This window comes from Sphaerodactylus townsendi, linkage group LG12 (genome assembly GCF_021028975.2).
Source record: "Sphaerodactylus townsendi isolate TG3544 linkage group LG12, MPM_Stown_v2.3, whole genome shotgun sequence".
Taxonomy (NCBI): Eukaryota; Metazoa; Chordata; class Lepidosauria; order Squamata; family Sphaerodactylidae; genus Sphaerodactylus; species Sphaerodactylus townsendi.
The window spans coordinates 36,574,353-36,602,239 of NC_059436.1; the positions used below are offsets into that span (position 1 = coordinate 36,574,353).

Consider the following 27,887-nt stretch of genomic DNA (forward strand, 5'->3'; position numbering starts at 1 on the left):
GCGGGGCTTCTTGTAACCCTACAGCTATAACACCGAGCCCCACAAATGCTGCTGATTGGACTACCAATATACTGGGGGCATATCTCCTTCGGGACCTCTCCCTAGCTTACATATCCAGTGCACTTGTACATGTGGAAATATCTGAGCAGAGACTGTTTCCACCTTTGTCTCCCCCCCACCCCACAAAGTTGCCTCCTGGAAGGAAGTGCCTAGAGATGGCCTGTTGTCACCAAAGCTCACCTCTTTTGACTTGTGGGCAAGTCTGTTGTTGGCAAGTACATCTATTGTTAAGTAACCTGGGTTTCAGTATTTGTGGTATTTGAAGGTTCTGTGTTCTGACATTCTAAGCTGCTTTGAGTAAGTGTAGAAAAGCAGATTAGAAGTACCCAAATAATCTTCAGTGCAAAGCAGTCTGATTTTTTTTTTGAAAACGAATGAACATCACCTGGGAGACTGCACTCGCTGTGGAAAGAACATTGCTGAGCTTGGTACGTCAATCAAGTGAGCACTTGCATCTTAAGGTTAAAAGCTTTGGTTTCCTTAATTAATAGAGAGCTGGTGTAGCACAGCAGCTAAGAAGATAAACTAAAGCAAATCCATCTCTGTTTATTTTATTTATACTCTATTTTCTTGGCAAGGTTGGGTTCAGGGCGGCTTACAACAGTAAGCTAACAGAATAATCAAACATTGCAAATTTGCTGAGAGATTGGTATGGCTGTTTTCTCAACCTTAGTTGCCCATCTATTTGCCATTGTTGGGGTTCTGACCTATGTTTCAAGGTTGCTGCGAGAATTCCTACGATAAGCCCTTTGCTGAATACACTACACAACTTATTTTTTGCTTTTTAAACTGTTTTTCAGCTGTAAAATCTGATCGTTGAAGAGAGGTTAATCAAGAAATTAAAGAATAATTAAAATTTAAAAGTTATTAAAATGCTCAAACGCTGCTCATAAACTGGCCATAGAAGCACAGCCAATGGTACAGACATGTCTAGTAACCCTTGTTCAGACAAAGGTCTGCTGAAAAAAATGTCTTCAGCCTTTCCAAAAATCAACAGGCCAAGTGAGGCTTCTGTAAAAGCAGTGCAAGGAAAGGGTGCAAAGAAAGCCTTATTCCTTGTGGCACTCAGCCTCTGAAGGGCAAGGCACTTGAAGCACAGATCTTGCAGAAAAGCCAAGTGCCTAGGATCAGCAGGGGTGGGGGGCAGGCATTCCCTGCAGGGTCAGACCACGTGTTCTCTAGCCCAGTGTTCTGTGCTCCAGCCTGTACTCCAGCCAATGGCTTTCTGTCTTCTCAAGTGGATGTCCTGCTTCCTGACATCCTTTTAACTGAAGACCAAAGGGGATTGTGAAGATGGTCTCTTGAACCTAATCAACATGGCAAATGAGGTACAGTGGTGCGCACTGGAGAGAAACAAGCATTCTAGAGTAGACCACATATTTACACTGATGAGGCCCAGATCTTAATGGCCCAGACTAGACCAATGTGGTCAAATCTCAGAAGCTAAGCAGGGTCAGCACTGATCAGCTCCTGAGTGGGCAACTACCAAGGAATTCCAGGGTCATTGTGCAAAGGAAGGCAATAGCCTTGAAAACAGGGCTGCCCAACTGTGACTTGATAGTACTTTATTCTGTCTCTTTCCCTCCCTCCTCTCTATGTGAACTGACAATGACTGACTAGATTAGGTCTCTTGAATGTATAAAAATGTCAGTATGTGCAGCATGCGAGGATAATTATGAAAGGAACTGAAAATAAAACAGTGAGTATTGTAATGTTCTTTCCACTAAAATGCCCTCTACCCTAGAATTCACTCCAGTATTTTAACTGGTGGGACTACGGTGTTGGAACCCAACTACCAACTTGTAGCTAGCAGAAGGGAATGGGCCAGGGGATCAAGGTCCAGTCACGGAATTCTTTAGTGCTTGCATATGCTAATAGCTCCAACAAAGTAAGACAGTGCTTTACCATCTCACACATTGCTGGAATGTTACACCCAAGACATAGTAAGACCAAGATGAGTGGCCAACCATGTTGGTTTGGGATCCCTTTCCCTGGATTATAAGAAACAAGTGGCATTGCCAACTGAAGAATTGGAATGATCCTCCAAAATCCTTGAAGGAATGGGGTTGGCAGCTCTGTTCCTTCACTTCCTCTGTAGCATGCCTTCATTTGATTCCTGTGTACAGTTCTGGTGATCTCAAAAAGTATCATACAGGACTGGAACTCATGCAGAAAAAGTAGGGTTGCCAGCTCTGAATTGAGAAATACCTAGAGAATTTGGAAGTGGTGTCTGGGGAGGGCAGGGTTTGGTGAGGGGTGAGACCTCATCAGGGTACAGCGTCATAGAGTCCATCCTCCAAAGCAGCCATTTTGTACTAACTAAAAATCTCCAGGCCTCGCCTGGAGGTTTGCGACCCAAAGGAAAAGACCAAGAAAAATGATCCAGGGGTTACATATTCTCACTATGGAAACCCTGAGGTGTTTGGGCTTCTTAGGTTAGATTATAGATTGTTAAGGTGATGTATGATAGACCAGTGGTGGCGAACCTTTGGCGCTCCAGATGTTATGGACTACAATTCCCATCAGCCCCTTCCTGGAGGACAGGCTTTTTGAAGACTACCTACTGAATGAAGCCGCTGTGTTGAGGGTATAAAGTTGTGGGTGGGGGGAGCAGTAGGGGAAAGCTATTTCCTTTATGCCTTGCATGTTGGTTCTCTGAGGATATCTGCCTGGCCATTGTAGGGAATGCTGGATTAAGTCGTCATTTAGTCTGGTCCTGAGATGCAGGTAATTTTATGCACGTAAATCATATCTAGACATTGCTGTGGGCCCTCCCTATTGCCTTACTTATATCCGGTCTGTCTCATTCATAAGCATTTTTCTCCATATCTCTCCTGATCACCAGTCTTCAGAAACTTTGTGGCTGATGTTCTGTCCTGGAAGGTTGCTGGCAGGTAATTAAGGGACAGTGCCTGAAGCAAAGTAATTGAAACTACTGGAGCCTGAAAGAGAATAAGATTTTTTCCCCCTTCATCTTCTAATTTTAGCCAAAGAAGCTTCACTGGGTCACAATGATCAGTTCCCTGGGTCATGAGAAGTTTATTGCTGTCCAGGGCTTGGCTGATACTCAGGGAAATAATTTGGCATCTAGTTAAACTGGCATTCTAAAAGTGCCGAGTTCAGTGAATAGCGTACTGAATGCCACCTTCGCCAAGACAAGTGGTTTGTTTAAAAAATAAAAAACCCAACCAGAGGCCAAAAGGAAGCAGCACCAAACTTGGCGGGCTGCAGGCATCTCTCTCTAGGAGTGGCTTGTATTCTCTGGCTTTCCCCTCAGCTGTTTGTAGCCTCATTGTGTAGAAAAGGGGCTTCCAAAACGGTAAAGGGATTTTTACTAGAAAAAAAGATGGCAACTATTCATACGGGAAGTTGAGTTCTTTATGAATGGTGCAGGGATGAGAATTCTCCCCCACCCAATCACCCAATTGAACCTGAATTGGCTACAGATTCAGAACTGATTAGAGAGGAAAAAGCTATTTCATAAAACACAAAAGGAGTGCATAGAATTCACTTGCATCAAATGCAATAATGGCCACTAGTTGAGGCTTTAAACCAAATTACAAGAAGATCCATGCTCACATGTTCACCATGTTTCCTCACTGTCAAAGCAGCTGTGGGCAGCCTCAGTTCGGATGTGGAAGACATTATGGGGGAGGGAGGATTTCTTCTTTCCTCTACTTTGTTTTTCCAGCCTCTAATCCCCTCCCCCAGCTGCTACCTATAGCTTGCCTGTCTGGTTTCTCCAGCAGAGCAAAAACCTGCTGGGTGGGAGAGTTTGTAGTTGGGAACATGGTTTGGGAGGAAAAGCTTAATGTTTCTCCCTCCCTCATGTGGATATTGCCACCTGAATTAGGACCTCCCATGGCTGCTGTTTCAAAAGGAGAAAAACAACTGGAAATTCATCACTGAATCTTGCATTATTCTGCGTAGTGTAGCCCTTACTTGGCCTTTAAAAAGGCACAGGGTGATACAGATACCTGGAGGGTATGTTTTATGATGGCTAATGGAACCTCCACTTATAGCAGTGCAGCATTCTCTCACTACCAGATGCTGGGGTCAGAGTGGAAGGTTGTTGTCAGTAGCATTGAGCTTGCTGCTTCGACCAGCAGTGCTCATGAAGATGGTCCTCGGCTAGAACCTGCAAGGCAATTCTGAGGGTGTTTTGTTTTGCTGGATAAGTCTCTAGACCAGTTTCCTTCCCCCATCCCACTTTTTGGGTTTAGCTCTGGGGCATTCTGGGACCTACTTAAAAACAAAGCAGCTCAAGAAATTAAAATCCTAGCTCTGTGCCACCTGCTCCATCTGGACTTGCAGTGTTTATGTCTTGAAGAGGTGAAGGGTGAAATGTGCCTCAAATATGTCATTTTTTGTTTGTTGACATGTTGTTCAGATTAGGTGGGAGTAAGGAGAAACTTTAGTGGGGACAAGAATGGGCATGGCAGATCCTGTGGTTCCAAGAAGTGAATGTGATAGGCAAATCAAGATCTCCTCTCCAACCTGCTGTGATCTTTGGGAGAAAACAACCTGGAGGAAGAAGTGCTATATCTCGTTGAGCCTACAAAAGATCATATTCCATCACTTCTCCAGGGAAAGGCCCAGCTTGAAGAGTCCTTACCTTATATAGGAGTTCGACCCATCTCTACTTGATTCTTCTGGAGCAAACTGGAAAGGAAGAAGCAAAACTGGATCTTTGATTTTATCTGCCTTTGTGTGTGCACTCCAAGCTTATGAACACTTGGAGGGAAATTTCAAGCTGGAGAGCCACAGTGGAGCTCTGTCGTGTTCTCGTTCACATCACCTGTTCAGCCTTCATAACCATACAGGTTACAGTATTTTTTTCAGTCGCATTGGTTTTTAAAGTGTGATGTATTTAGACACTTTCCCTTCTTTCTGGTGCCCCTACTTCTCACCTTGTACATTTAAATGGTAGCCGTCAGCAAGGAGTTCTTTGTCAGAAGCTTGTTGCAGATGACTAAACCTTGTATCAATACTTGGATGTTCCCAGTGCTACTTGAGATGCCTGGTGGGTCTGTGAATGGAAGCTTTCCCCTTGCCGTCAGTTGTGCTTCTTTAAAAAAAAAAAATGGCACTCCAAACACATTTCTGGCTAAGGAGGATGTAGGTGCGCAGGAAGGGAAAGATAGCATTTTCTTTTCCTAGTCAGCAGGGCTTTCTTTTGATATTGCATTCTATTTTTAAGCATCCAGCAATAGATTTCCGGCCCTTCGTGAAGTCAGATGAGGCCCTTATCACGTATGACACCAACTCTGAGAGAGCATGCCTGCCAAACCCTTCATGCCGTCTGGTGGACTGAACATGATTAACAGATTCACATGGCTGCCTTTATTCTTTACAACCTAATTGAGAAGGATAATGAAATGCCCATATTGGTGCACGTTCTTTCTATCCTATGTAAAAAGTTGATGCGTGCATCCCTTCCCTCAATTTTTTCCTTATTAATATGCAGGTGATGAGGAATTGGTGTGTTTTAGATGAGGTTGCCGTTCCGCTAAAGCAGAGGTATCCAACCCTGGGCCCCCAGATGTTCATGGACTTCAGTTCCCAGCAGGGGATGATGGGAATTTTAGTCCATGAACATTTGGGCACCAGAGTTGTACACCCCTGCCCTAAAGGAACAGGTTCATTTCTTGTGGATACTATAACATTCGTACCCAAATGTCCTTCTGAAGGGATCTGCAATAGTGGGTTGTACCTTTAACCAATGATATTTGGTTCACCAGTTGTGTCCTTTCTAGGAAAAGCGACATCTGTCCACAGGTACGCTTGTTACGATCACATTCAGATTAGATTACCACTGTGCTCTTTATGAGGAGCTGCTTCTGAAGACTGTTCAGCAATAGCTGCAAAATTCAGCTCACATCAACAAGGGAAGGTATGCCAGTCTTAACCTCATGGGCTGCTAGTTTGCTTCTATGAACCATTCAGACCGTTGATTTTTACCCTAAACCTGACAAGCACAGGTTCTGCTATGTTAATGTGCTTCCTTGAAACGTGGCTTATGGCCGCATTTGTACTTTGTGACCTCTAGTATGTAAATTGTGCCCAAGTGCCAGTTGGGCTGAGGCCCCTCCTGCCGGCTTGAGAACGACCAACCGGTTGTCACCTTGTTGTTTTGCGCTGTTTTGCTTTGATGTTTCTGGGGATGGAAAGAAGGGGGGGAGACCTGGGGAAACCTTTAGGGCATTAAAAAGGATGCTAGAAGAGCCGATATTTAGAATTGGCTCCTTCTAGGAGGGCTACACCGCTCTCTGACAATAAAAGACTTTTGATTGTAATCACTGAGTCCTGTATTGGTCCTGATCTGGGGCTTGACAAAACCTGCCTGAGACTAGAGTACCTTAAGGACCACTTTCTCCTGTATGAACTTTCTTGCATATTAAAGTGCTTCAGAGGGCCGCTTCCACGTGCTCCCATTTTCTGGAAAGGGGAGCCTCAACAGATGCGTCCACTTTCTGTGGTGCAGCCTTGCTTCTCAATGTACTTGCCTACAGCAGTTTTCCAGGACATGTAAGGAGATATTCCACTTCTGCATGCAATTATAGTATCTGACTATAATTCAAACAGTTTAGCAGCAGAGTTCTCCAGGATTTATCTATTACAAAATGATTATCGCCTTTTAATTCTGATAATACAAAGAGTAAGGGGGGTGAGTTCAGTTCTTTTAACTTTGACCAGCAAACCAGACAGAAAATCTGTAAAGACTTCTATTTTTGTGAGAAAAAGGGCATTTTTAGTGTCCCAGACATTTGGCAGAACATCCATGAACATCTTGGGGGCCAGAGTGAATGTTTTCTTGATTTTTTTTTAAATTTGGTGTTTGTAACTACTGCTTTTAGTGTATTAATCTACAAACAACTGCTGCTTTTTTTACTGCAGTATTATTGATGGCTTGTGTTAGTTTTAATTTGATAAAAGCCGTTTTCTATATTATGCAAATTTTTTTGGTGAACTGCTTCAAGAAATTGATTAAGAAGAATTGTATAAAATTAAATAGGGGGAGGGGGGAGCCTGGCTCACAGCATAGGCCCTGATTCCAAATACCAGCCTCCCTACTTGCTCACCACAGCCACTTTCTCCTAGTTCCAGGCAAGGGGCTCTTTTGCTAACGACTTCTTCAATACCAACAGCAAGGGAGGCCTTGCAGTGCCCTTCCCTTATTCCAGATCTGGGCTGCTGCATCTCTAGAAGGAGGAGTTCTGCCAAAAATCTCTGTTGGTCTTCAGACTTGAGAGAAGAAATTAAAGTTGTTGTTTTTTTGTCTTAGTCTGTGCTCATGAGTGATCAGTGTGCTGATAAGTGCTAAGTTCTGCTAACTGTTTGTCACCTTGCTCAGTTGACAATAGGGCCTCTCTTTAAAAATTAGTTCTTGACCAAAGACTATATTAATCCCTTTGGGTTTTTGAGACAATCACTGAGGGTTTTGAGAGAATCACTCTTCAGTGCTGGCCTTTCTGCAGGAAGTGAAGTCATCCCCTGCAAGGGCCTTTTCAGTATTGGCCCTAAGGCTGTGGAATGCAGACCTCCCACAAGGAAGGAGGTGATAGAAGAGGGCAGTGTGGTGTTGAGAGGGTTTAAATGATGAGTCAAAAGGAGGAAATTGATAGAATTTTTAGAGCACTAACAATAAAACAAAGAGATGGTTAACAGATGAAGATGGAAAGGTGGAAAACCAAATGTCAGGGTTCCTATGAGGCAGCTGGATTTTTGACCTAATTGTTAAATTATCCAGGCTGCTGTTTGAAATGTTGACTGCATTTTATGCCTAAATTACCTCTTGGGTAAAGAATGGGCATCTGTGAACAATGGAAATGTGGAGCAAAAGGGCTTATTAGTAGGGATTATGCAGCCAGGTAGCAAGGAAGACAGCTGCCAGTCTAAGTAAACTGATCCTCATGAGGGACAGGTTTCAGGTGTGGGTAGGGGTGTGTGGAGTCTGTGGGGTGAGAGTGGATCTGTCTTGGTATAATCATATGGTGCTTTTCAAAAAGATACCTTCCCTTCAGCCTATGAAATGCCCAGTGCTCCTGCTTGTTATTGTGTTTTGGGGTTGTTTTTCTCTTTATTACTTCCTTGTTCTACCATTTGAGCTCCCCACCGAACCCCTGGGATCCTTGGAGTGCAGTCTGATGACAGAAGACTTTCAGTTGTTGTTGAGTACGCTTGTCTGGTTGCTTTCAGTTTATTGTCTTGGGAACAGGTTTTATGTTGAAGGATTATTCAGGGATGTTTTGCAAGGGATACACCAATTTGTAAGAATAGACTTTCCTCTTTGAGAGCTGTTTAGCTGTTTTTCCTTCTCTGGATTTGTTCATATCTTAAAATCCCTGCATTTTATTAAAACAAAAGAGATGTGGAGAAAAGATGAGCCTTACCTTTTTCCCGACATGTTCTCGTTCTATTGTGCAAACAGCATGTTGTTACTGTGGAGCATTCTGCTGTGCTATTCCTTTGTTTTGCACACAGAACTGAGCCCGTTGAGGACAATCTTGGTTCTGTTGAATGGATAAGCTGATCCTAAGCCCATGGTTTTTGTAGAAGATGCAGGCAACAAGATCCGATTACGATGGAGTCAGATTTCTGATCCATCCATAGTGGTCTCAGACTCAGTACTATCAGCAGGAGTAGTTTCCAAGATCTCAAGTAGAGGTCTGATTAATGGAGTTGAACTTGGAACCTTGGACATGCAAAGCATATATTATTACTGACCCATGACTACTTCTCCAAGAGTGTGCAGGGTTTTTTTTGCCAGTGAGCCATGAGCAGGTAGTGATTTCTATATCTATCTACCCACGTGCTGTTTTGGAGAGGTGGGGATGGAGAAGGAGAGGTGTATGGCATCTGCCAGCAAGAAGATGGAGGAAATTGGAGTTATTAGGGCAAGGGAACAGTCAGGAATCTGGAAGGGGAAGAACAGCAGGTGTATCCTTGGTATTTTCCCTCAGTGATTGCCAGTTACAGATCAGTTGTCTCAACTGAACCATTTCACACTGCAGAGAACAGTAGATCTAAGAAGAAGTTATAGGTTTGTCTCTTTCTTGTGGAATGTGGCTTGTATAAGGCCATGCATTGATTCTGTGAATTCTGATTTGTGTGAAACAGCCATCAAACCACGACCAATGGCCATGCTGGCAGGGGTTGATGGGAATTGTAGTCCACGAACATCTGGGCTCCAGTTGCTGATTCCTACAATAAAGTTGTTGAGGAAGTCTGGTGTGGTTTTAATAATGATGACAGTCCTATTTCTTGTTTATATTCCCCCATAACTAGCAGAAATATAAGGATTTTGGAAGCGCGTGTAAATGAGCTTGATTTGCGTTATAGAATCCAGCTTCTCTCTGCACAAAAACCTGGGTATATTTCTAAGTGCCGGGGCCATCTATTCAGTCCTGGGTGTGTTTTTAGTTTTGAAGTTCTCTCCTTGAAAAATACTGCCACCATCCCTTTTGGGTTGTATTCTCTTCCGCTTTCTCTTCCTGGGTGCCCCATTTTCTCTCTTGCGTCTGGATATTTTTAGCCTGCTTTGTGTGTGTGTGTTTAGGTTTTGCTTTTCTGTGTGAGGCAAGGAAACTGGCATTTTCTCAGTTTGCTCATTTTCTCTGCCTCCCCACTCTCACTGTTTTGTCTGCTTTGCCATCCCTCCATCTGTTTCTTCTTCCAGTGGCTTGTTTGTGCCACCTTGTTTACCTGATTATTTAAGCACAGTCAATCTTGATCTTTATTCTTTTTTTCAATTTCCCTCTCCCCCTTTGTAATACAGAGATAAAGGTTCTGTACCCAGAGCAATGCGTTTCCTTGGTGTTTGATAGGTTAACTGATTAGAGACTTCACTGGAGATGGTTTAAGGGAAGGTGCTTAATTCTCCACCGCCCATGGAGAATTATATTTTTGTCTCTCAGCTGGAAGAGCGTGTGTGAGGGTAGATGGGAATGTGTGAACCTTTTTATAGTTCATTGTGCATTACCATTCTAAAGAGTCTGGCTGCTGAGCTACAGGTAGAGAAAATGGTATTTATATTCTGTTCTGGGGTTCCTGCCTTCTGGCAAGATTATGACTGGTAGATGACTCTTGAGTGTGGGGACTGGATACCTATGGGAGTATGCACTTATGTAGCATGTGGGGGACCTCTGCCTCCTTCCTATCTAGAAAAATATCACCCGTTAAAGTCTTAAAATGCATCTGAACTGTGGAGAGGAAGGCATAGGAACATGAGACTGCAAGATAGTTTGGAAAATGCAGCTGACACAGAATGCCATCCATCACATTCTGATAGCTTGAGTGGGTTTGGTGAGGACATATTTCACAACAAATGTAATACTTATAATGGTTACCAGTTCTTTTTGAGCACAGGACAAGGTGATGTCTGTGACCTTTTAAAGCTCTATGTGGTTTGGACCAGAAGAAGAAGAAGAGTTTGGATTTATACCCCCCTTTCTCTCCTGTAAGGAGACTCAAAGGGGCTTACAGTCTCCTTTCCCTCCCTCCCCCCAACAAACACCCTGTGAGGTGGGTGGGGCTGAGGGAGCTCGGTAGACCTGTGACTAGCCCAAGGTCACCCAACTGGCATGTGTTGGAGTGCACATGCTAATTTAGTCCCCAGATAAGCCTCCACAGTACACGTGGCGGAGCGGGGAATCAGACTCGGTTCTCCAGATTAGAATGTACCTGCTTTTAACCACTACGCCACTGCTGTTCCAGAGTGTTTTTTGGAGAGCTTCCTCTCCTATATAATCCCCACAATTTTAAGTCAGTGGGATTCCATTCTCTAGGGCACAGGTGTCAAACTCACGGCCCTCCAGATGTTATGGACTACAGTTGCCATCATCCCCTGCCAGCATGATGCTGGCAGGGGATGCTGGAAACTGTAGTCCATAACATCTGGAGGGCCGCGAGTTTGACACCTATGCTCTAGGGAGTTGGTCTAGTCCTTTACCAGGACCAGTGTCTTATGTTTAGTGGCCTCAGAGTTATGGAGTTTGATCCCCCACCCATCTCCTACTGGTGTTTCCTTAGTGTCTCTTCGAAGGCCACTTATTTGTTCTGCCAAGCCTGTGAGCATTGAGAATGCAAAAATACTAAAACTTAAATTTCCCAGAAAACCTACCAAAACAACAACAAGAATTATTTCTGTATTTATTAACTGCAGCAAGAGGTACCGTTGTATCTAGCTGGAAAATAGAAGGCTATCCTGTCCAAAAAAATTGGGAAGATAAGATGAGAGAGTACTTTATTATGGCTAAACTGACCAACCTTGTTAATAGAAAATCAGAGCATGAATTTAAAGAAAAATGGAAGCCTTATTTGAGGTACTATACATTGTAAAATTTTATTTAAGCATATGTGTTGAGATCAGGGTGCTATAGTTTATGTTCAAGTTTATATGAATTTGTCTAAGTGAAAGTTTTTCTTCAGTATATTGATAATTGTAGATCCATGTCATTTTTCTTTTTTCTTTTTCTAAATCTTTTTCTCTTGTATTGTTTTGTGAAAATATAAAACTACTTATTAATCTTATGTTCGTATATTTAAGGATTTTTGCATTACAGTCTTCTGAATGGTCCGATTAGAAGCTGGGATACAAATATTGTAACCCAGTAAATGCAATGCATAAATTCAAGGCATCCTCTCCTTTTATCAGGCTCTAGAAAAAGACTTGACTGCTTTCTTCTAAAAACTGTCCCTGGTTACCATTTCCCACTCTTGCAGGCTAAAGGTTTCTGTGCAGCTTTTGTAGGTCATTCCTACATTCCTTCTTAATTCCCCCTTCCCCAATAATTCAAAATGAATGATGCCCATAGGCATGGCAGTATATCTACTGGCTCTTGCCAGACCTTCCGACAATACTGTCAGCCTTTATTTTTTTCTGGAAATGGGGAGTAAGTTTCCATCAAAAATGTGGGCTTGAGGAAAGCTGTGCAGCCAGCAAGACTGTGTGGCCTGAAGGAATCCATCATAGTGCATTAGAATCTATTCAGAGTGACAAGATACAGTTTTGTAGGCGAGGCTGATTTGGGACACGTTGGCATGTAAACAAGTGTGTTCAGGAACTCTGGACCATTGTCTTCATCTGTGTATAACTTGTGCAAGTAAAGGAATGTTTTGGAAGGGGGGTAGAAAGGTAGGAACTGGGTTGGAAGAAGAGAAACTTCTTAAAATGAACAAATCAAGCCTTCTAATCTTAGTACTGCTGGTCAGGAAAGGAATCTGTGTTCATCACAGTAGTTGAAATAAAATTGTCAATAATGCTACAGTCACTCCCCTCCCACAATTGGTGCTTCTCAATTTGTCATCATCACCATAATTTTGAGCAATGATTGGGTGTAATTAAACAGAAACAATGACCAGTGAAATGGCTGGCAACATAATTTCTTACCCAATTTTTTAGCCCCCGTTTGGTTTCATCATTCCCCTTAGAATTTTAACTCCTTTACCATTTAAGAACATAAGAACAAGCCAGCTGGATCAGACCAAAGTCCATCTAGTCCAGCTCTCTGCTACTCGCAGTGGCCCACCAGGTGCCTTTGGGAGCTCACATCCTGTGGCATCCTGTGGCAGCATATTTACCCTTGAATGTGAAGTTCCCAGGTACCAACTGATGATTCATTGTTCTGACCATTAGCACATGTTGTAGTGCATGGATGTGACTGTGGGGGCAGCCCAAAATATTCCTGAGGCTGACCATGGGTCTGCTGAGGATGGGAGAGCTGAGGGAAAGACTTCAGCCATAGGCACTATTTATGTTAAAAATGTTTAGGATGCTGCTACCTTGGGACTGTGCTGTCTTATTACCACTCCATTTTTCGCCATAATCTGAACTATCATTGTGCAACTGAATAGCAGCTCTACTGTGAGGAATGGTGAAATTGTTCTTCCATTACCCCACTGGTGATATTTTCAATAAAGAAAACTAGCACGTGGCTTGGCTTGTTTACATGAGTCATTTGGCAGAATGTTTTTGGATGCACACTCAGCTTGTGTGCGCCACCAGCTCTGCTCCTTGCTGGGCAAAGGGGGTGCATCAGTGTCTTGCCTGCATCCTGAAATCTTGGCCATCTTGTGGAATTTGCTTCCAATTTTAATTAAGACGAAAATGTGTGGTTTGGCTGTTTTCAGCATGGCATGTGGTATTGACTGCTGTGGCAAGAAGGTCTGATTTTTCTCTCCCCCACTTTTCCCGTGTAGCCCTGCTGTTGGATAAACCTGTGGTATCAATAATCAACAGATGAACTGCTCTGACATAGCGAGAATCTTGAGTTTGTACACATATGTGATTTAAAAGAAAAAGAAGATTCTGAGCTGTCTTAGCTGTTTTATTCATGCAGTTCAGGAATGAATGGAGGGAAAGGAAATCAAATGTGTTTGTGTGTACACTCTGAACCGCTCTTTCCTCGTGTGGATTTTTGGAGGTTTTGGGTGGGAGAGAGAAACTGTGTGTGGTTTTTCTCTCCCTTCATCCTTGTGACACTGTGCGTGCCAGAGCCCCAGCTGCAGCATTTGTTCTGAGCCTCCTGCCATCCATGGCTAATGTAGACTTTTGTCCTTTTTTTCTTTCCTAGGACTGAGTTTGCCCTGAAAGAAACCATGTCGACAGGCGGGGTGGAGGATGACATCCCTCAGGGAGAGAGGAAAACTGTCACAGACTTCTGTTACCTGCTGGATAAATCCAAACAGCTTTTCAACGGCTTAAGGTCAGTGGGCTTCAGGAATGTACCTTAAAGAAGCCTCTGCCTGGGCGCTCCAAATTTGGGGATGTGTATGAATTATGCAAATATACACATTTTACAAGATGCGGCAGTGTTTAGCAAAATTAATTAGGTCAGTTAGGCAGAGGTGGGCAAAGAGCTTCAGAGGTGTCACTGAAATCCTGTTTCCCCAAACTCCAGAAGTCATTTTAATCCACCTTTTTGGCTTCTTGGATTTCTGCAAGTTTTTTAAAATGTGTTTTCAAGCATCTCTTTGTGGGTGTCAGGGCAGAACAGATTATGCAAACGTCCTTGATTCCTATCCTGTGTGCAGCTCAAACAACTTAGCTTCCATAGATGTGGAATTTAAATTTTTCTTCTTCTGAGGACAGTGTACCTCTTGCTGTAATAACTGCCGGGATGACTTGTGGGGACAGAAGAGGAAGGAGTTGTAACAAGTACCTCATGTTAAAGGACAAGGGGCTGTAAAGTGAAGTTGGTGCTTGTATAAACAGATTGTGCCTCAGAAGAACGGGATGTTTAAAGAATTCATAGGAGCCGCTTGTTTATTTGAAGTCTTACTTTAGTTAGAAGGTTTTTGTTATAAGCTCTAGAATTCTACTGGTCCTTCAAGATCAGTGGCGTAGCTAGGGAAAATGGAGCCTGGGGCAGACTCCGGGCTTCCTGCCCCCCAGGGCCCCAGGCGGATGCCAAGCGTGTGTTGCCAGCCTCCTGGTGGGGCCTGGAGCTCCCTGGGAGCTTCTGCTGAACTCCCGAGCACAGAGATTCCTTCTCTGGAGGGCAACATGTTAGGCCTCCCTTGACCCCTGCAGAGTCCCCCCCCCCTCGTTTCCTCCCCTGCTCAAGATGTGCACCCTACCCTCCAGGGCTTTGGCCACCCCCAGAAGGCCTGCGAGAGATGCTGCTCCATCCCCTTGCTGCCCTCGAGGTGACTCCCAGGCTCCCAGCCCAGCCTGCCTGCCCTGCTCTCACCCAGGTGCCGTACTTGAAGCCTCCTTGCCCTGACTGCATCTGCAGTGGCAGCCTCTTTGCAAGCCGGCTCTGTCCAGGCTTGGGCTTCTCTCCAGTTGGCCGGGAAGGCATTGGGCTGCAGGCGGCGGCAGCCCAAATGCGCCACGTAGAAGGGAAGCCCAAGAGGGAGGGGCAGGGCATCCTGGAGTCCACCTGCCTGACATCATGGAAAGGGTTGCCAGGCCTTTGACCGCAGCAGGTCGCCTCAGGGTTGTGGCTGGAGGAGTGGGGCCGATGACCAAGGTGCACAGCCAGCTGCTGGGGGCTGGAGGGGCTTTGGTGATGGCGGTGCCAGCAGCAGCCGGGCTGGGCCTGGCGGGGTGGCCCCAGGAGGGACAGAGGAGGGGAGGATTTTCCGCTCCCCCCCACATGATCCAACAGTAGCCTGCCCGGGGTGTTTGTCCCCACTCTGCCCCATTGAAGCTCCGCCTCTGTTCAAGATATAACCCCTATCTGTGATTGGATTATGACTGTTCAGATTTATGAGCTTGTGCTGTTTGCCTGTTTAGGTAAGGAGCTATTTTACAATATACTGGACTTATTTTCCCCACAGTGTTCCCTTACCTTCTAATTCTCTTGTGCAATGGAAAAGCAATGGAAGGATTGGAAGAAGTATACAGAGCAGGCCCTGACTTCTGCTCTTCCATTTCCCAAACCTCTGCTCAGGGTTGTGACTAATGATTGTTCCTAGTGAATCAAGCTGGGAGTCCTTCATGCAGAATGATTTTTGCATGAGGAATATCAACTTGTCTGGCCAATGAAAAGATGGCCTGTTCTAGGCTTTGGCTGCCTGACATTCACATCTAAGATAAGACTAGAATGACGTGACATGCATCTCTGAACATCCAGCAGTGAATTCTGCATTGCCATTTGGATGGACTTTAACAGAGGCAGATTGGCCAGTAAGACCACTGGGCAATGTCCTGAGGGATTCCCCAAATGGGCGTGGCCAGTGGTGGGATTCAGCAGGTTCGCACCACTTCGGCAGAACCGGTTGTTAAAATGGTGCTTGTAAACAGCCCGTTGTTAAATTATTTGAATCCTACCACTGGTTGGACCCCTCCTGTTGGTAGCGGGCCAAAATGGCTCAGTTATAATGAAGTATTGACCTTACCAGTTTCCCCAACTACCTGAGCAGCCGAGAAGTTCCTTTTATATTGCCTCTGCCTAAATATTTCTCTCTTTCTGTTCAGCGTGTCAAAGGAATAGCAAAAGAAAGGGGAAGAAACATTGAGATTGATTGTCCCTAACCATTGGCCAATTTTAATTCATGATTTAGCAAGTGTGATTTTTTTTTAAAAAGGACCAACTATTCCAGGAGTGCCACATTAAAGTGATCTCAGAGAACTCAGATCCAAAACTCCTTTCCCATAGGCTTCTTTTGCAACCTTGGGCCAGTTCTTGTTTCAGCATTAAAAAAGAAAGAAAAATGAAAGCTTCTGGGTAATAGATAAGATAACATTCAGAAAGTGCTGTGTGGGTGAGGGGAGAGATACTGCCTACCCACTTGCTGTTGCTATAGCTGCACTGGAAAGCTGGAACTGAATTAATGAAAAGCAAGATACTGATCAGCCCTGTTGCTGCTGTGTCGACAGGAGTTAGGAGGTGTGCACTGAAGACATCTTCTCCCCGCCGCCCCAAACTGCTTATAATACCAAATCTGGGCTCTGTTCCTTCGCTGCTTTTTTCCAGGTGACTCTAGTGAAGCTTAAATTTTTCTTGTGCCCCAAATACGAATTCCTTCCTTTATGCCCTTCATAAGCCCGGGTGAAGCAACCATCTTGGATAGCTGAATTTGGACACTGTTATGGACAGCAAACAAACATAGTTGATCTGTGGGAGAAGGAATTCCTGCAATCCCCCCTCCCCTCCCATATTATTCTTGCTCTGCCAGCTTTTAGTTGCAGTCTGTGGCATAAATTGAAACTTCATTTTCCTCCTTATTAGAAAGTTTTTAAGCAGAATTCTTGTTCTCCCAATAACGGTCTTTGCCATCTTTTGCTTCCCCCAAACTAGTACTTCTTAAAAGAAACCCGCAAAAGAAGACAAGTTGGAGGGACAATAAGCAAGAAAGCTGGCGGCATGTTAAAAGACTAACAACTTTTTTCAGCATAAGATTTTCTGGGCGAGAGCTGACTACCTCAGGTGTAAATGCATGGATCCTTGCTTACTTTATATAGAGGCATTGCCCCCCCCCCCAAAAAAAAAAGCAGAGCCAAGGGGCTATGAAATGCAGGATGTAGAATGTAATAATGCAGGTTGAAATGGAATAATGTAAAATTAAAATCCAATCAAGAAAGAGACCATTCCCAACCTTTGCTTAGCTAGTTAACACCTATAATTAATGCAGTTCCCACATTTTGCTAAAATACTTAAAACTCATAATAGTTAAGAAATCCAAAGTTTTCAGGTGAGGTAGGGTAGTATAAAAGCTTTTAACAAATCCAGATTCAGCAACTTCATGCTGGAATTTCTGTATGAAGTTCATTTGTTGACTTGCAGGTCTGAAAATGTTGCCAAAGAGACTGAAATGTTCTCTTCTGGATATTGTGATATTTATGGTGAAGCTCTCCTGAGCAAACCCTACTGAAATGGATGTGAACTACATGAGAGTGTGCATAAAGGTAAATCCTCTCAGGTAGTAAGTAGACGCACAGGTGTGGCACCAACACTGATATCTTTCGAGCACCACATTAAAGCTTTTGCATGCCTAAGCACTTAATAACAGACTTCCCCCACTGTTCCTTTTTGGGTTTTTTTTTACTTTTATTGTTGTAAGCCCTCCTTGAGAAGTAGATGGTGCAGTTTAGATACAAATATTTAAAATCAAGGATAGACTGAACCCTTTCTCTTTAACAGGCTGATCCTATTAGCTTCTCCACTTGATTTCTCTCAGTTCTGTCCCTCATTGGAGCTACTGCCCCATATGGCTTGTGTCCACATAGCGTTTCATGATCACCATCCTAGTCACTAGCAAAAGAGGTAGCCTGTGAGCTTTCTGTTGGCACTTTCATATGCAGTTCCCATCCACTTCCCCACAATTCAGTCTGGAGTGGTACAGCCCACAAGCTTTGCCATCCCATTTCACACAACTTGGCTTGCATCTGCAATAGAATGATATGGTAGAGTCCTGAATAGATGCTACCATGTCAAGCTGCAGGGGAGAGATGACCCTCCTGTGTGTTTCAAAACAACCACCACCACCTTTGCTGTAGATTTAAAAAATTAAACATTAGGAGCAAGGGAAGGGAAAACTCTTTTTCTATTGTTCTAGTTTTCTTGCATGGAGGAGGGATTAAAAATATTCCCCCACCCCAGCAGACTGAACTGGTTTAGTGGTATAGTTCATTCCTAAAAAAATTCAGTTGAGACAGAAGTACAGGTTGAGATCCAACTATACCTTTTTCAACAACAAGAACTAAGTAGAATTGTAACTTCATCCACCATGTGCTGGACTGTCTTGAATGCTGCGCTTGGGTCCTAGTGCCCATTTAGTTCTCCTGGGGGCGGAGTCCATCTTAGATGGGTATTTCTCAACCTTCAGTTAGAGAGGCAGGTCTAAATTTTCAACTTCCTGTCCCTCCTCCTCCAGATTAGAACCAGTTACTTTCCTGCCTCAGTAGGGAGCGCAGCTATAGCGTTTGGCTCCACTATTTCTCTTCACTTTTTACTATCTTATCTGTTTTCTTTCCTTATTTTCTCTCTTACTGCAAGTATCAGCTTCCCTTACTAATACTGGGACAGTTATAGGTGAAGGTAGGAGTTTGTTGACTCACCAGCAACCTGCTAGTTCCCCCCCTCACAGACTATTCCTGCCAAAACTATCTTGAAAATGGTGGACAGCTCCTTCTCGCCTCCCAGGCCGCAGTTTGCTAAATCTGCCGCTGAGGCCACCAGATCCTCCACTGCAAGACCGCTAAACCTAACGGGTGGCAAAGCTGGAGGAATACGAAAGAAGCATACAGTTGCTGCTACAGATGCCGCATCTAATGCTGCGCCCGTTTCAGCTGCGGCAGCTAAGAAGCGCCGCATCGAGCAGCAGGATCTGCCGGCCCCTCACGAGCTGCAATGCTCCCAGAGTGAGGCTTTGGCTGGTTCACCTCCATCCCCGCGAACCTTCTCTGAACCGGACGAGTCCGAAGACGCTTGCAGGCAAGAGATTGCTGGCGAAGGGTGGAGTGGAACTGAAGTGGAGTTAAGGGAAGATGCGGGGGAACAGTTGTTTAATCGCCAAAGCATGTCTGCCACCCAGTTTTCTAAGCTTCTCAAGACGGCAGTGAGGGAACAAATGGAGGCTTATCATCAGCGCCCAGAACAGGGACCCTCCACAGCCACTAGAAATAGTTTGCCAACCTCTACCAGAAATCCTCCCTCTTCAGGGCAGCCCAGGAATCCATTAGCACTCACAGTTCTCTCCAAGGAACCAGGACCCGAGCGAAGCGTTCTAAACTTGGTAGATGAAGTTACATTCAACTTAATTCTTTTTGTTGAAAAGGGTATTGCTGGCCTCCCTTTCCCTTCCTACCTTTTTTCAGTGGCTATATGAATGTTTGAGCTAAGGGGGGATTATGGTTATATTTTGATAGTGTTATTCCCTGTTGATGGATATTTCACGGCACAGAAATATGAATCTGACTATTTATCTGTTTTGTTTGACTGTTTTTATGGTTTCATCTAACACAGGGGTCTGCAACCTGCGGCTCTCCAGATGTTCACAGACTACAATTCCCATCAGCCCCTGCCAGCATGGCCAATTGGCCACTCTGGCAGGGGCTGATGGGAATTGTAGTCCGTGAACATCTGGAGAGCCGTAGGTTGCAGACCCCTGATCTAACAGATTGTTGTAAGCAGCCTCGAGCCTTTATGGGGAAGGGTGGACCATAAGTTACATACCGGTAAATAAATAAATGGAAATAATGCTGGTGTGCCACCTACATTTGTCAGACTGGCCCGAGTTCTAAAACACTGATGTTCTTAACCTCTGAGAAATCAAGTGCAGACCAGAAGTGGATTGCAACACTTTTCCATGATTGTAGCAGCTAGCCAAAATTTGTGGTTACTCCCAAGGCTGTTTTGACTTGGTTTCCCTCTGGAGACCAGTGTGAGATCAGGAGCAAGCTTCTCCCCTTCTGAGGACTGGAGGACAGCTTTCTCCAACTATTTCCTTGAGTTTAGAATCTTCTCTGGATGCCTTTTGTGAGGGCTAAACTGGACCAAGTTTATATGTCACCAAGTCTGCACCACCATTTAATTTTTTGTTCAGCTTTTCAAAATTCAGCAGAGGCCTGGCCTGCTCCTGCTGCGGACCTTGGCGTGGAAGGAATCAGGGGCTCCCCCTTCCCTATTTTCATGAACTGAAATGCTGCTACTGGCTCTTGAAAACAACACTGGGGATGGGGCAAAGTCTCTCATCTCCCCCACCCATGCCACAGTCCCCAGCAGGATTAGGCCCTTTTAGTATTCTCAGAAGCGAAACTCTAAAATAGCACCACATCCGCATAGCAGCCTTAGTTCATAGGTGTCAAACTCACAGCCCTCCAGATGTTATGAACTAGAGTTCCCATCATCCCCTGCCAGCATCATGCTGGTGGGAACTGTAGTCCATAACATCTGGAGGGCCGCAAGTTTGACACCTGTGGTTTAGTTTGACCCTAATTGTACATCTCCTCCTTATTTCTAAAGGAGAAAGTAGGGTGTGGCTCTTATCCTTGTATTGTTGAGTTTTAAAATGTATTTGCTAGAAGTTATTTGCTGAGAAAACTGTTGAATCTCAGGATAATCAAACGTGTGTAAACATAAATATCATTTGGTGACTGAGTGTAAAGATTGACATTCTAAGATTTTAATTCATGGATTTTCTGTAGAGGTAAAATATATATAAGATTTGAAGAGCAATCACAGTAGGCTGTTCCCCTGCACTGTGTGCCTCACTTTGTAGCTTGCTGATTCATGTTCCTTCTAATTGGAAGCAGTTAGCCATTGATATTGCCCTTTTCTTCATGTCTCAGGTGGCCATTTTGCCTTGCCATAGTACAGGTACATTTATACACTTACACATCCGTGCTTGAACTTGCTTCCACTTTTAAAATCTCAAATTTTGTGGAGTTGTTAATTGCTCTAAATATTGAATGGGGGGGGGGAGTATATGGTAATTGTTCAGACATCAACCAATAGACCCCTCTGCATCCTGTTTTCCTTAGTTCAGTCTGAGTCATACTGGAAACCTCCAACAATGGGTTTAAAGAGCTTAGAGTAGAATGGTGATGGTTCTTTCAAACCAGCTGCACTGCTGTTTTGAGGTTACATCTGCCTTAACGCTTGCAGGACTGTTGTGATTTGTAGAATTACAGGACCTGTAGAATTTCCAGGACCTCAACTCTTCAATAAAAGCTGACTTGAGGCTCTGTGGCAGAGCACAATAGCTTTCAATAAGGCCTTGCAAAGAGAGTGAGAGTTCTGGGCGATGCCATAATTTGCACTGGTCTAGTTCCCTGCAGGGCCTGCTTGGACACACAGATTGCTCTGGCTGTAGTATAACAAAGCCAAGAGCCTGAGTCGCACTGCGGATTCTGGTCCAATAATTGCCTTCATTTTGCAAAGGCCTTTTGTTGCAGCTGCATGCCGGCTTAATAGTGTCTTCCTATTATAAACCTTGAAGAATGGAAATTGTGTGTGTGAAAATTGGCATGCTGAGAAACAGAGCCCCCATCACCAGCTAGATTGTTGTAAGTGGGATGCTATCTAGGTGATTAAGATACATTCCCGGAATCGTGCAACTGTTTAAAATAACAAATTGCTGCTGCTAGAAAGATATATGTAACCAGTCTGCTATATGTATCCACTGCTATCTGTGTATTCTTTCCTTGATCTTTACTTTATGGCTTCACACGCTTGTAGACACCTAGGCCCCTGCTAGTCCTGTCCCATGGAAACTGTGTTACATCTGTGGAGGCCAGGTGGCTTTCTCTTTCTATCTGCCGCCAACATTGGGGCGCCTTAGCTCCAAAGACTGTTTTTCACAAACTCTTGGGAAAATGGGAGGGGGGCGTCTCTATGGGGGATAAAGGGGACTGTGAATGCCGGCTTTGTCAGAACTGGCTTTGCCAAGTGTGGTGCTTCAATGCCTATTCGATAAACGCTACTGATCAATACTTCAGAGTCCATTTATTAGCTTAAGGTTCCAAGACCTAACAATTGTACAATTTTGTGCCATGAATGCCGGTCAGATCCTATGGCAGTATCTGTGGTCATCCAGTGAATTTTAGGTAGGATGTGGAAGGGCTGGGAACTGTTGTTCCTGGGCATCAGCAACAGGCAGCTAAAGGGGGCAGGGGCTATGAGTATATTTTGGAGCACAAAAGAAAAATCCTTTCAAAATTCAATTTTCTGAAAACTTTGGACTTTTATTTTTTTTAATAAGGTTTCTGGTGCTGTATTTTACAGAATTGCTTGAAGGTATGTGGGCACTGGTGATTGCTGAAAAGAAAGAAAGAGAAGAGGTGACTGAAGATGATTTATAGTGTGCGAACAGGCAGAGCTTGCTTCAATGAGCAAATCTGGAATAAATGTTGTAAAACAAGCCTGTGCATAAAGTATACCACTCATAAATTCAGCTTTCTTCACAGATGGTTAAAAAGTATTGAAATTCCTACAGTTCTGGCCTGATTTTTTTTTTCTAGGATGGTAAGAAAAATGTTAGAGGCAACATCAGGTTGATTGAACTGTGGCACAATCAGTTATTCCCGGTGTATTTTGAAATGTCACCTTTAGGAGAAGCTACATAGCAGTTAAATAGACATGACATCGCATTCCCTTCTAACACTTTGCTTGTGTCACAGTGTTGTCCCCAAACAAGTCTAATGTAAAATCCTGGGCTGAACCTATTAAGTGGGCCTCTGCATTGTCTTGTGGAATAATAAGCCCTGAAGGTCCTCAGACTGACCTTTGAGACATCTGACAGTGCAGCATGAGGGGCTGTCAGGCATTGGGGTAATTGGAACCCCAAAACAGTCCCTGTACTATGTTGGTCACCCAACAATGTGTGGACATTCTCAGACGGACAGTGTCTTGTGCTGGGTCCCGAGACAGAGTGGAGGGTTCTTACTAACTGCAGCTGCCTCCTCTTTCCTCCAATCATATATTGCTTCTATACAAGTAATCCAGCTGTCAGCAGCCTGGGCTGAAACAGGGCCTTCTGCTTCATCTAGATGGATCTCTATTATGATGAATTCAGAGTCCTTCTTTCTTGATCTTAGCAACCATTGTCTTGTTTTGAACTGAAGTGGCATTAACCGGGGGAAACTAGAGGCTCAGTGAGGGCGCAGAGGGTTCACAAGAGAGCCATGTCTTCTTTTTCCGGCAGACTTCACTATTCTTCCATCTCTCTGTGTATGTAACCACATGCTTCCCCTTTGCTCGCCCGTGTCCATTAACCTCTACCTGGCTGTCTGAGCCGTGCAAAGTATTCCACAACAAAGAGAGTGTAATAAAAACAATTGCCAAAGCACAGCAAAAGACAAGATGGGGCAGAACTTAGAGAAACCACACAAAGTGCACTCAAGTTCATGTGGCTTGGCCATTAGCAATTAGCCCTCTTTTATTTGACAAATAAACTTACTCTAATTAGTCATAAGTGCAGCCTACCAGAAAAGAAAAGGAAATGACTGACTTTCAGCAGGCTTCCCCTGCAATATCCTTTCCTTAAGAAAAACTCCCCCTCTCGCAGTGTGTGTTCAGTTCATTCCAGCAAGGGGCCAAAGTAATCTAATTCCACAAGGAACAACAGCTACTAAATGCTAACCCCTTTGACAGCCAACAATGCTCGTCAGCACCCACTAACTGCCTCTAAGGGAACACTGTAAGGAACAGTATTCTTATCTGCTCTTCCCTGATTTTTCCCTCACTGAATGAGGTCCAGTTCTTCTCAAAGAAATCAAGGTCTGTAATACCAATATAAATATGGCATGTCTACTGTAAATTAATCTTGGAGCTCCTCAGTCTGTTTCTTTTCATAATAGCAGTGTTGAGACTGTACCATCAAAGTTTGTGGTACTTCAGAGAATAACAAGCAAAAAGACAAGTCACCGCCCCAAGGTGTTTGAGATATAAAGTCAACTGTGTGGGAAGGAAATGGAGAGTGGGGGGAGGTAACTCCTTCAGTGGTCCACTGCAGCATTCTCTAGAGCATCTGTTTTGACATATTTGCAGATGCAGAGCAAAAATTTCCCTGGTGTGTTTCTGTGCTCTCCTGGTCCTCGGGGCCAAACCCCATTTTTCTTTGTAGTGTTAGGGTACATGTGGGTTTGGATCTTTAATTGTGTGGAGGAGGAGAACTACAGCCTTCGCTGCTGTGCGTGTGTGTGTGTGGGGGGGGGGGTAATTTCTTCCGATCCCTTCTGGGCATTTGAGTGGCAGTGAGCCAAACCTATGGCTATGTGTTGGCAACAGCTCCCTCTTCCTCTTTTGAATACTGAGAGTTCTACCTGCCACCTTTTTCTTTCTTGCTCCTGAACCCACTGCCAAATACAGCATTTAAGGATGCAGGGGGATAGGAGCTTGCCAGTGTATCAGTAGATGTTACAGCCTTAGCTCTTGAACAAATTTCATGCTTGCAGCAGCTCTATTGGAGATGGACCGTTCAAGCAATCTCAGTTGCTAAATAATAGCATGTAGAGGGGTAAATGGGTAAAATTCCAGCATCATCTTCCAACAAATGAAGCTAGAGTGGAAAACATTGCAATTGACCCAGATCTGTATAGACTTATTCTCTGGTGTAAATCTTGGGGTATCTTTCCTCCTACATCACTTGAATGTATAATTTCATTGAAAAGAGAAAGAAGCTGGTGCCATCTGTTTTTGTTCACATGGTCTATCACTGCTTGTCCCTCTTTAGCCTTCCCTAACATTTTCTAGTGACTTATTTTTTGAGGAAAGTTATGACTTGCGTACACAACCCATTACTGAATGTACATGAAATTGCAAGAAGTTGCCATATTCCTATTAAGACCATGGGTTTTTCCAGGCCAGTATGGGCAATCTGGCAGTGGTTTCCAGGATCTCAGGCAAAGAATGTTTCCTACTGCCTGCTTCCTGAGATATTTTAACTATACATTCCATTAACTGAATCTGGTACCCTCCATATGTACAGCAAGCAAACTAACCCTGTTTGTGTATAAGGACAGTGATATGTGGAAGTCCATGCATGCACCTATCTGTTAAAAAGGCTCCCATTATGTAAAACCAAACAAAAGCATAATATAATAAAAGTGTCACAGCCCCCGTAGATTGTACATACCTGTTTTACTACTTAAAACAGTGTTTTGGTATTTTTAAGACTGGAATAACAGCCCCCTCCACCACAGTTGCGAGATGTGTTTGTGGGAAATGCATAAAGTCTAGTACCAGGATTACAAGGTGCAAACTGATGCCAGGTTTTTGGATTGTTCAGGTTATTTTTCTGAACTTGTCCTCTCCTATCTTGGATGTCATCTTTCTTGCTCCAGGCCTGATTATTTGGACACCTCTCTCTTTTGTTCTCTTGCAGAGACTTGCCTCAGTATGGGCAGAAGCAGTGGCAATCTTATTTTGGGCGCACCTTTGATGTTTACACCAAACTCTGGAAGTTCCAGCAGCAGCACCGGTAAGAGGAACCCAAAGACCCAGCTCTGCATTGAGCCTGCAGCATTCCACTTCTCATAATGTGAACCAAAGTAGCACATGAGGGTACCTGGAATCCCAGTCAGTGCACCTTGACAGGGGAAGAGGCTCTTGAGCAGCAATCAAATATGTTGAAATTATTCATCACTGTGACCAGTGGAGATAGAAGGCATAGGTGCACTGTTCTATCCTATGATGGGAGGCACAACTACATTACAATGATAAACTGTTTACCATCTATTCCCTCACCTCAGGGAAATGCTGTTTGCTTTGTTTACTTATAACATTTCCATAGCACTTTCCCAAAACAGTTGAACAAACAAGAAAAGACAGTGGAATGATGATGCCACAGAAGTTACTAAGAATAGTTTTGCCTTGTTGACAAAGTGCAGTTCCCAGAAGTCTTTAGGGGAAGCCATGAGAGTTAACCTGGTATAATTTTTATAATGCGGTCCTTTGGATATTCGAGGTAATTTGAACATACTACTCTCCTTGCTGAGAGTCAAGGCTTGGCCTCGCACTTAACGCCAGCTGATTCTAGCCCACTTGATCCCAGTGAATGTGGGATCACTGTCCTGGATATTGTAAGCAAAAGGAATGGCATTCTGTGTGGAACATATAGAACATGACACATCATCATTTCTCTCTTAACTCCTCACCCCCAAGGCAAGTTCTGGACAATCGGTATGGCTTGAAGCGCTGGCAAATTGGCGAGATTGCTTCAAAGATTGGGCAGCTTTACTACCACTACTAGTAAGTAACCGGCAAGCCTTTGAGGCCCATTTAATAACACAGTTTCTGGGGGAGCAGAAACAGCGCTGTTGCATTAAATAGAAGAACTGAGCAGAGTTTGTAGCAATAAAGATAAGCTTCAGCTGTGAGGAGTAGTGGGACTGGGAAAACCAGAGAGGTACTGAAGAAGACTTGCAGCAGTTGCTGAATGGAGTGTCATTGCTTTGCGTTACATCTTGTCGTTAGGGAGGAACTATGGAGGAACTATGGAGGAACTATGCAAAATTTTCAGATCTGAACCACTTTCCTTTTCATTACAACAAATCCTTTGCATTACAATAAGTCTTGTCATGAAGTCTGCGTTCATTTGATGTCGACCTAGAAGGGAGGATATGCGTATGTTCAGAATGTATACAAAACCCTTAGTATCCCTTTGTAAAATGGACCATCTGTTCTGGATTCTTTCCTAAGGCCATTGGTTACATTAGTGAATATTAGCGTCTACGCTGTGCATTGGGATGGAGGAAAATCTATTCTTCAGATTGCTGGGAACACAATAGGGAGGGAAATTAACCTATTGTATGCTTTAGGTCTGTAATGCTAAGCTGGAAGCTAGATTTGAGACCTGTTGCACCTTAGAGACCAAGGTTTAACTTTTGAGAGTCAAAGCTGAGACTTCATCAAACAAAAGGAGCTTTGACTCTTGAATGCTTACATCCTGTCAAATCTTGTTGGCCTTTAAGGTATTACTGGTCTTTAAGGTATTGCTTTAGCTCTCCTTCTAAAGTCCACCATGGCCACCCACCTGAAATTGAAAGCTGTTGTTGCTTGCAGAACTATGTATATGAGATGGGAGTTCAGCTTGCTTTGTCCCTTCATCGCTAGAAAAAAGGCTGCATGCCTGGCACTGAATGTCAGAGTGACACACAGCTCATTGAAATTAGTGGAAGTGCCAGTAAGGGCCTCATTGAAAACTGGTTCACTTTTCACATGACCAGTAACTGGTGGGAGGATTTGATGTGCATCCCTGCAGGGCAGTGGATACTGAGTCTCTTTTCTTCTTCTTCTGCAGCCTTCGCACATCTGAAACCAGCTACCTGAATGAAGCTTTCTCCTTCTACTCTGCTATCCGGCAGAGGTCTTATTACTCCCAAGTCAACAAAGAAGACAGGTCAGGCCATGCCTCAGTCTTGTGAGTTTTGCAACTGAAAAGCGAGAACCACGGGGTTGTTGGTTGGGTTGCTGTTCTGAATAAAGTATCTATGATTTTGTGAATCTTGTCCTGTGGAGTTTAGTGGCTGAGGCCCAAAAAACTGCATTAGGCATGGCTGAGAACTTGGAAGTGCCCAATGGGACTTTTGACTTCGAAAAGACAAACCTCGCCCTCCAGCCATATACGCTATATCACAAGTTGTTTTGAAACTCACTAGAGCTGCCAAAGTGGTTTTATCATGAAGTATGAAATAAAACCTTTTTTTGAAAGACATTTCAGATTTCATTGGGCTTCTGGAATAGTTTTGTGTTGCTAAACAAAACTAACTGCCACCCTGAGCCCTAAGGGGGAGGGTGGAATATAAATCAAATAACAGAATAAAAAATAAATAACTGGAGGATTTGGGATCCCACTGTTGCTGCAGACTACCACTATGGCTCTTCCTCTGTTTGTCAGTGGGCTGAGAATCTGTAATGAGGAACAAGGCTCTTGTT

The 27,887-nt window shown here is 43.9% G+C and overlaps 1 protein-coding gene across 4 annotated transcripts in view; it reads left to right on the forward strand.

The window, feature by feature from the left end:
• Nucleotides 1-27,887, forward strand: part of SCAI (suppressor of cancer cell invasion) — a 77,060-nt gene that overhangs the window by 21,595 nt on the left and 27,578 nt on the right. For 3 of the 4 annotated variants that reach the window (XR_007245924.1, XM_048512910.1, XM_048512912.1), the window contains 4 exons: nt 13,635-13,766; nt 25,336-25,431; nt 26,115-26,201; nt 27,253-27,372. Coding sequence is in view for 3 of the 4 variants with exons in the window: in XM_048512910.1 (XP_048368867.1) it covers nt 13,635-13,766; nt 25,336-25,431; nt 26,115-26,201; nt 27,253-27,372 (435 nt within the window). In the remaining variant the exon portion in view is untranslated. The remainder of the gene's footprint in view (nt 1-13,634; nt 13,767-25,335; nt 25,432-26,114; nt 26,202-27,252; nt 27,373-27,887) is intronic. The other variant, XM_048512911.1, reaches the window with a different exon arrangement.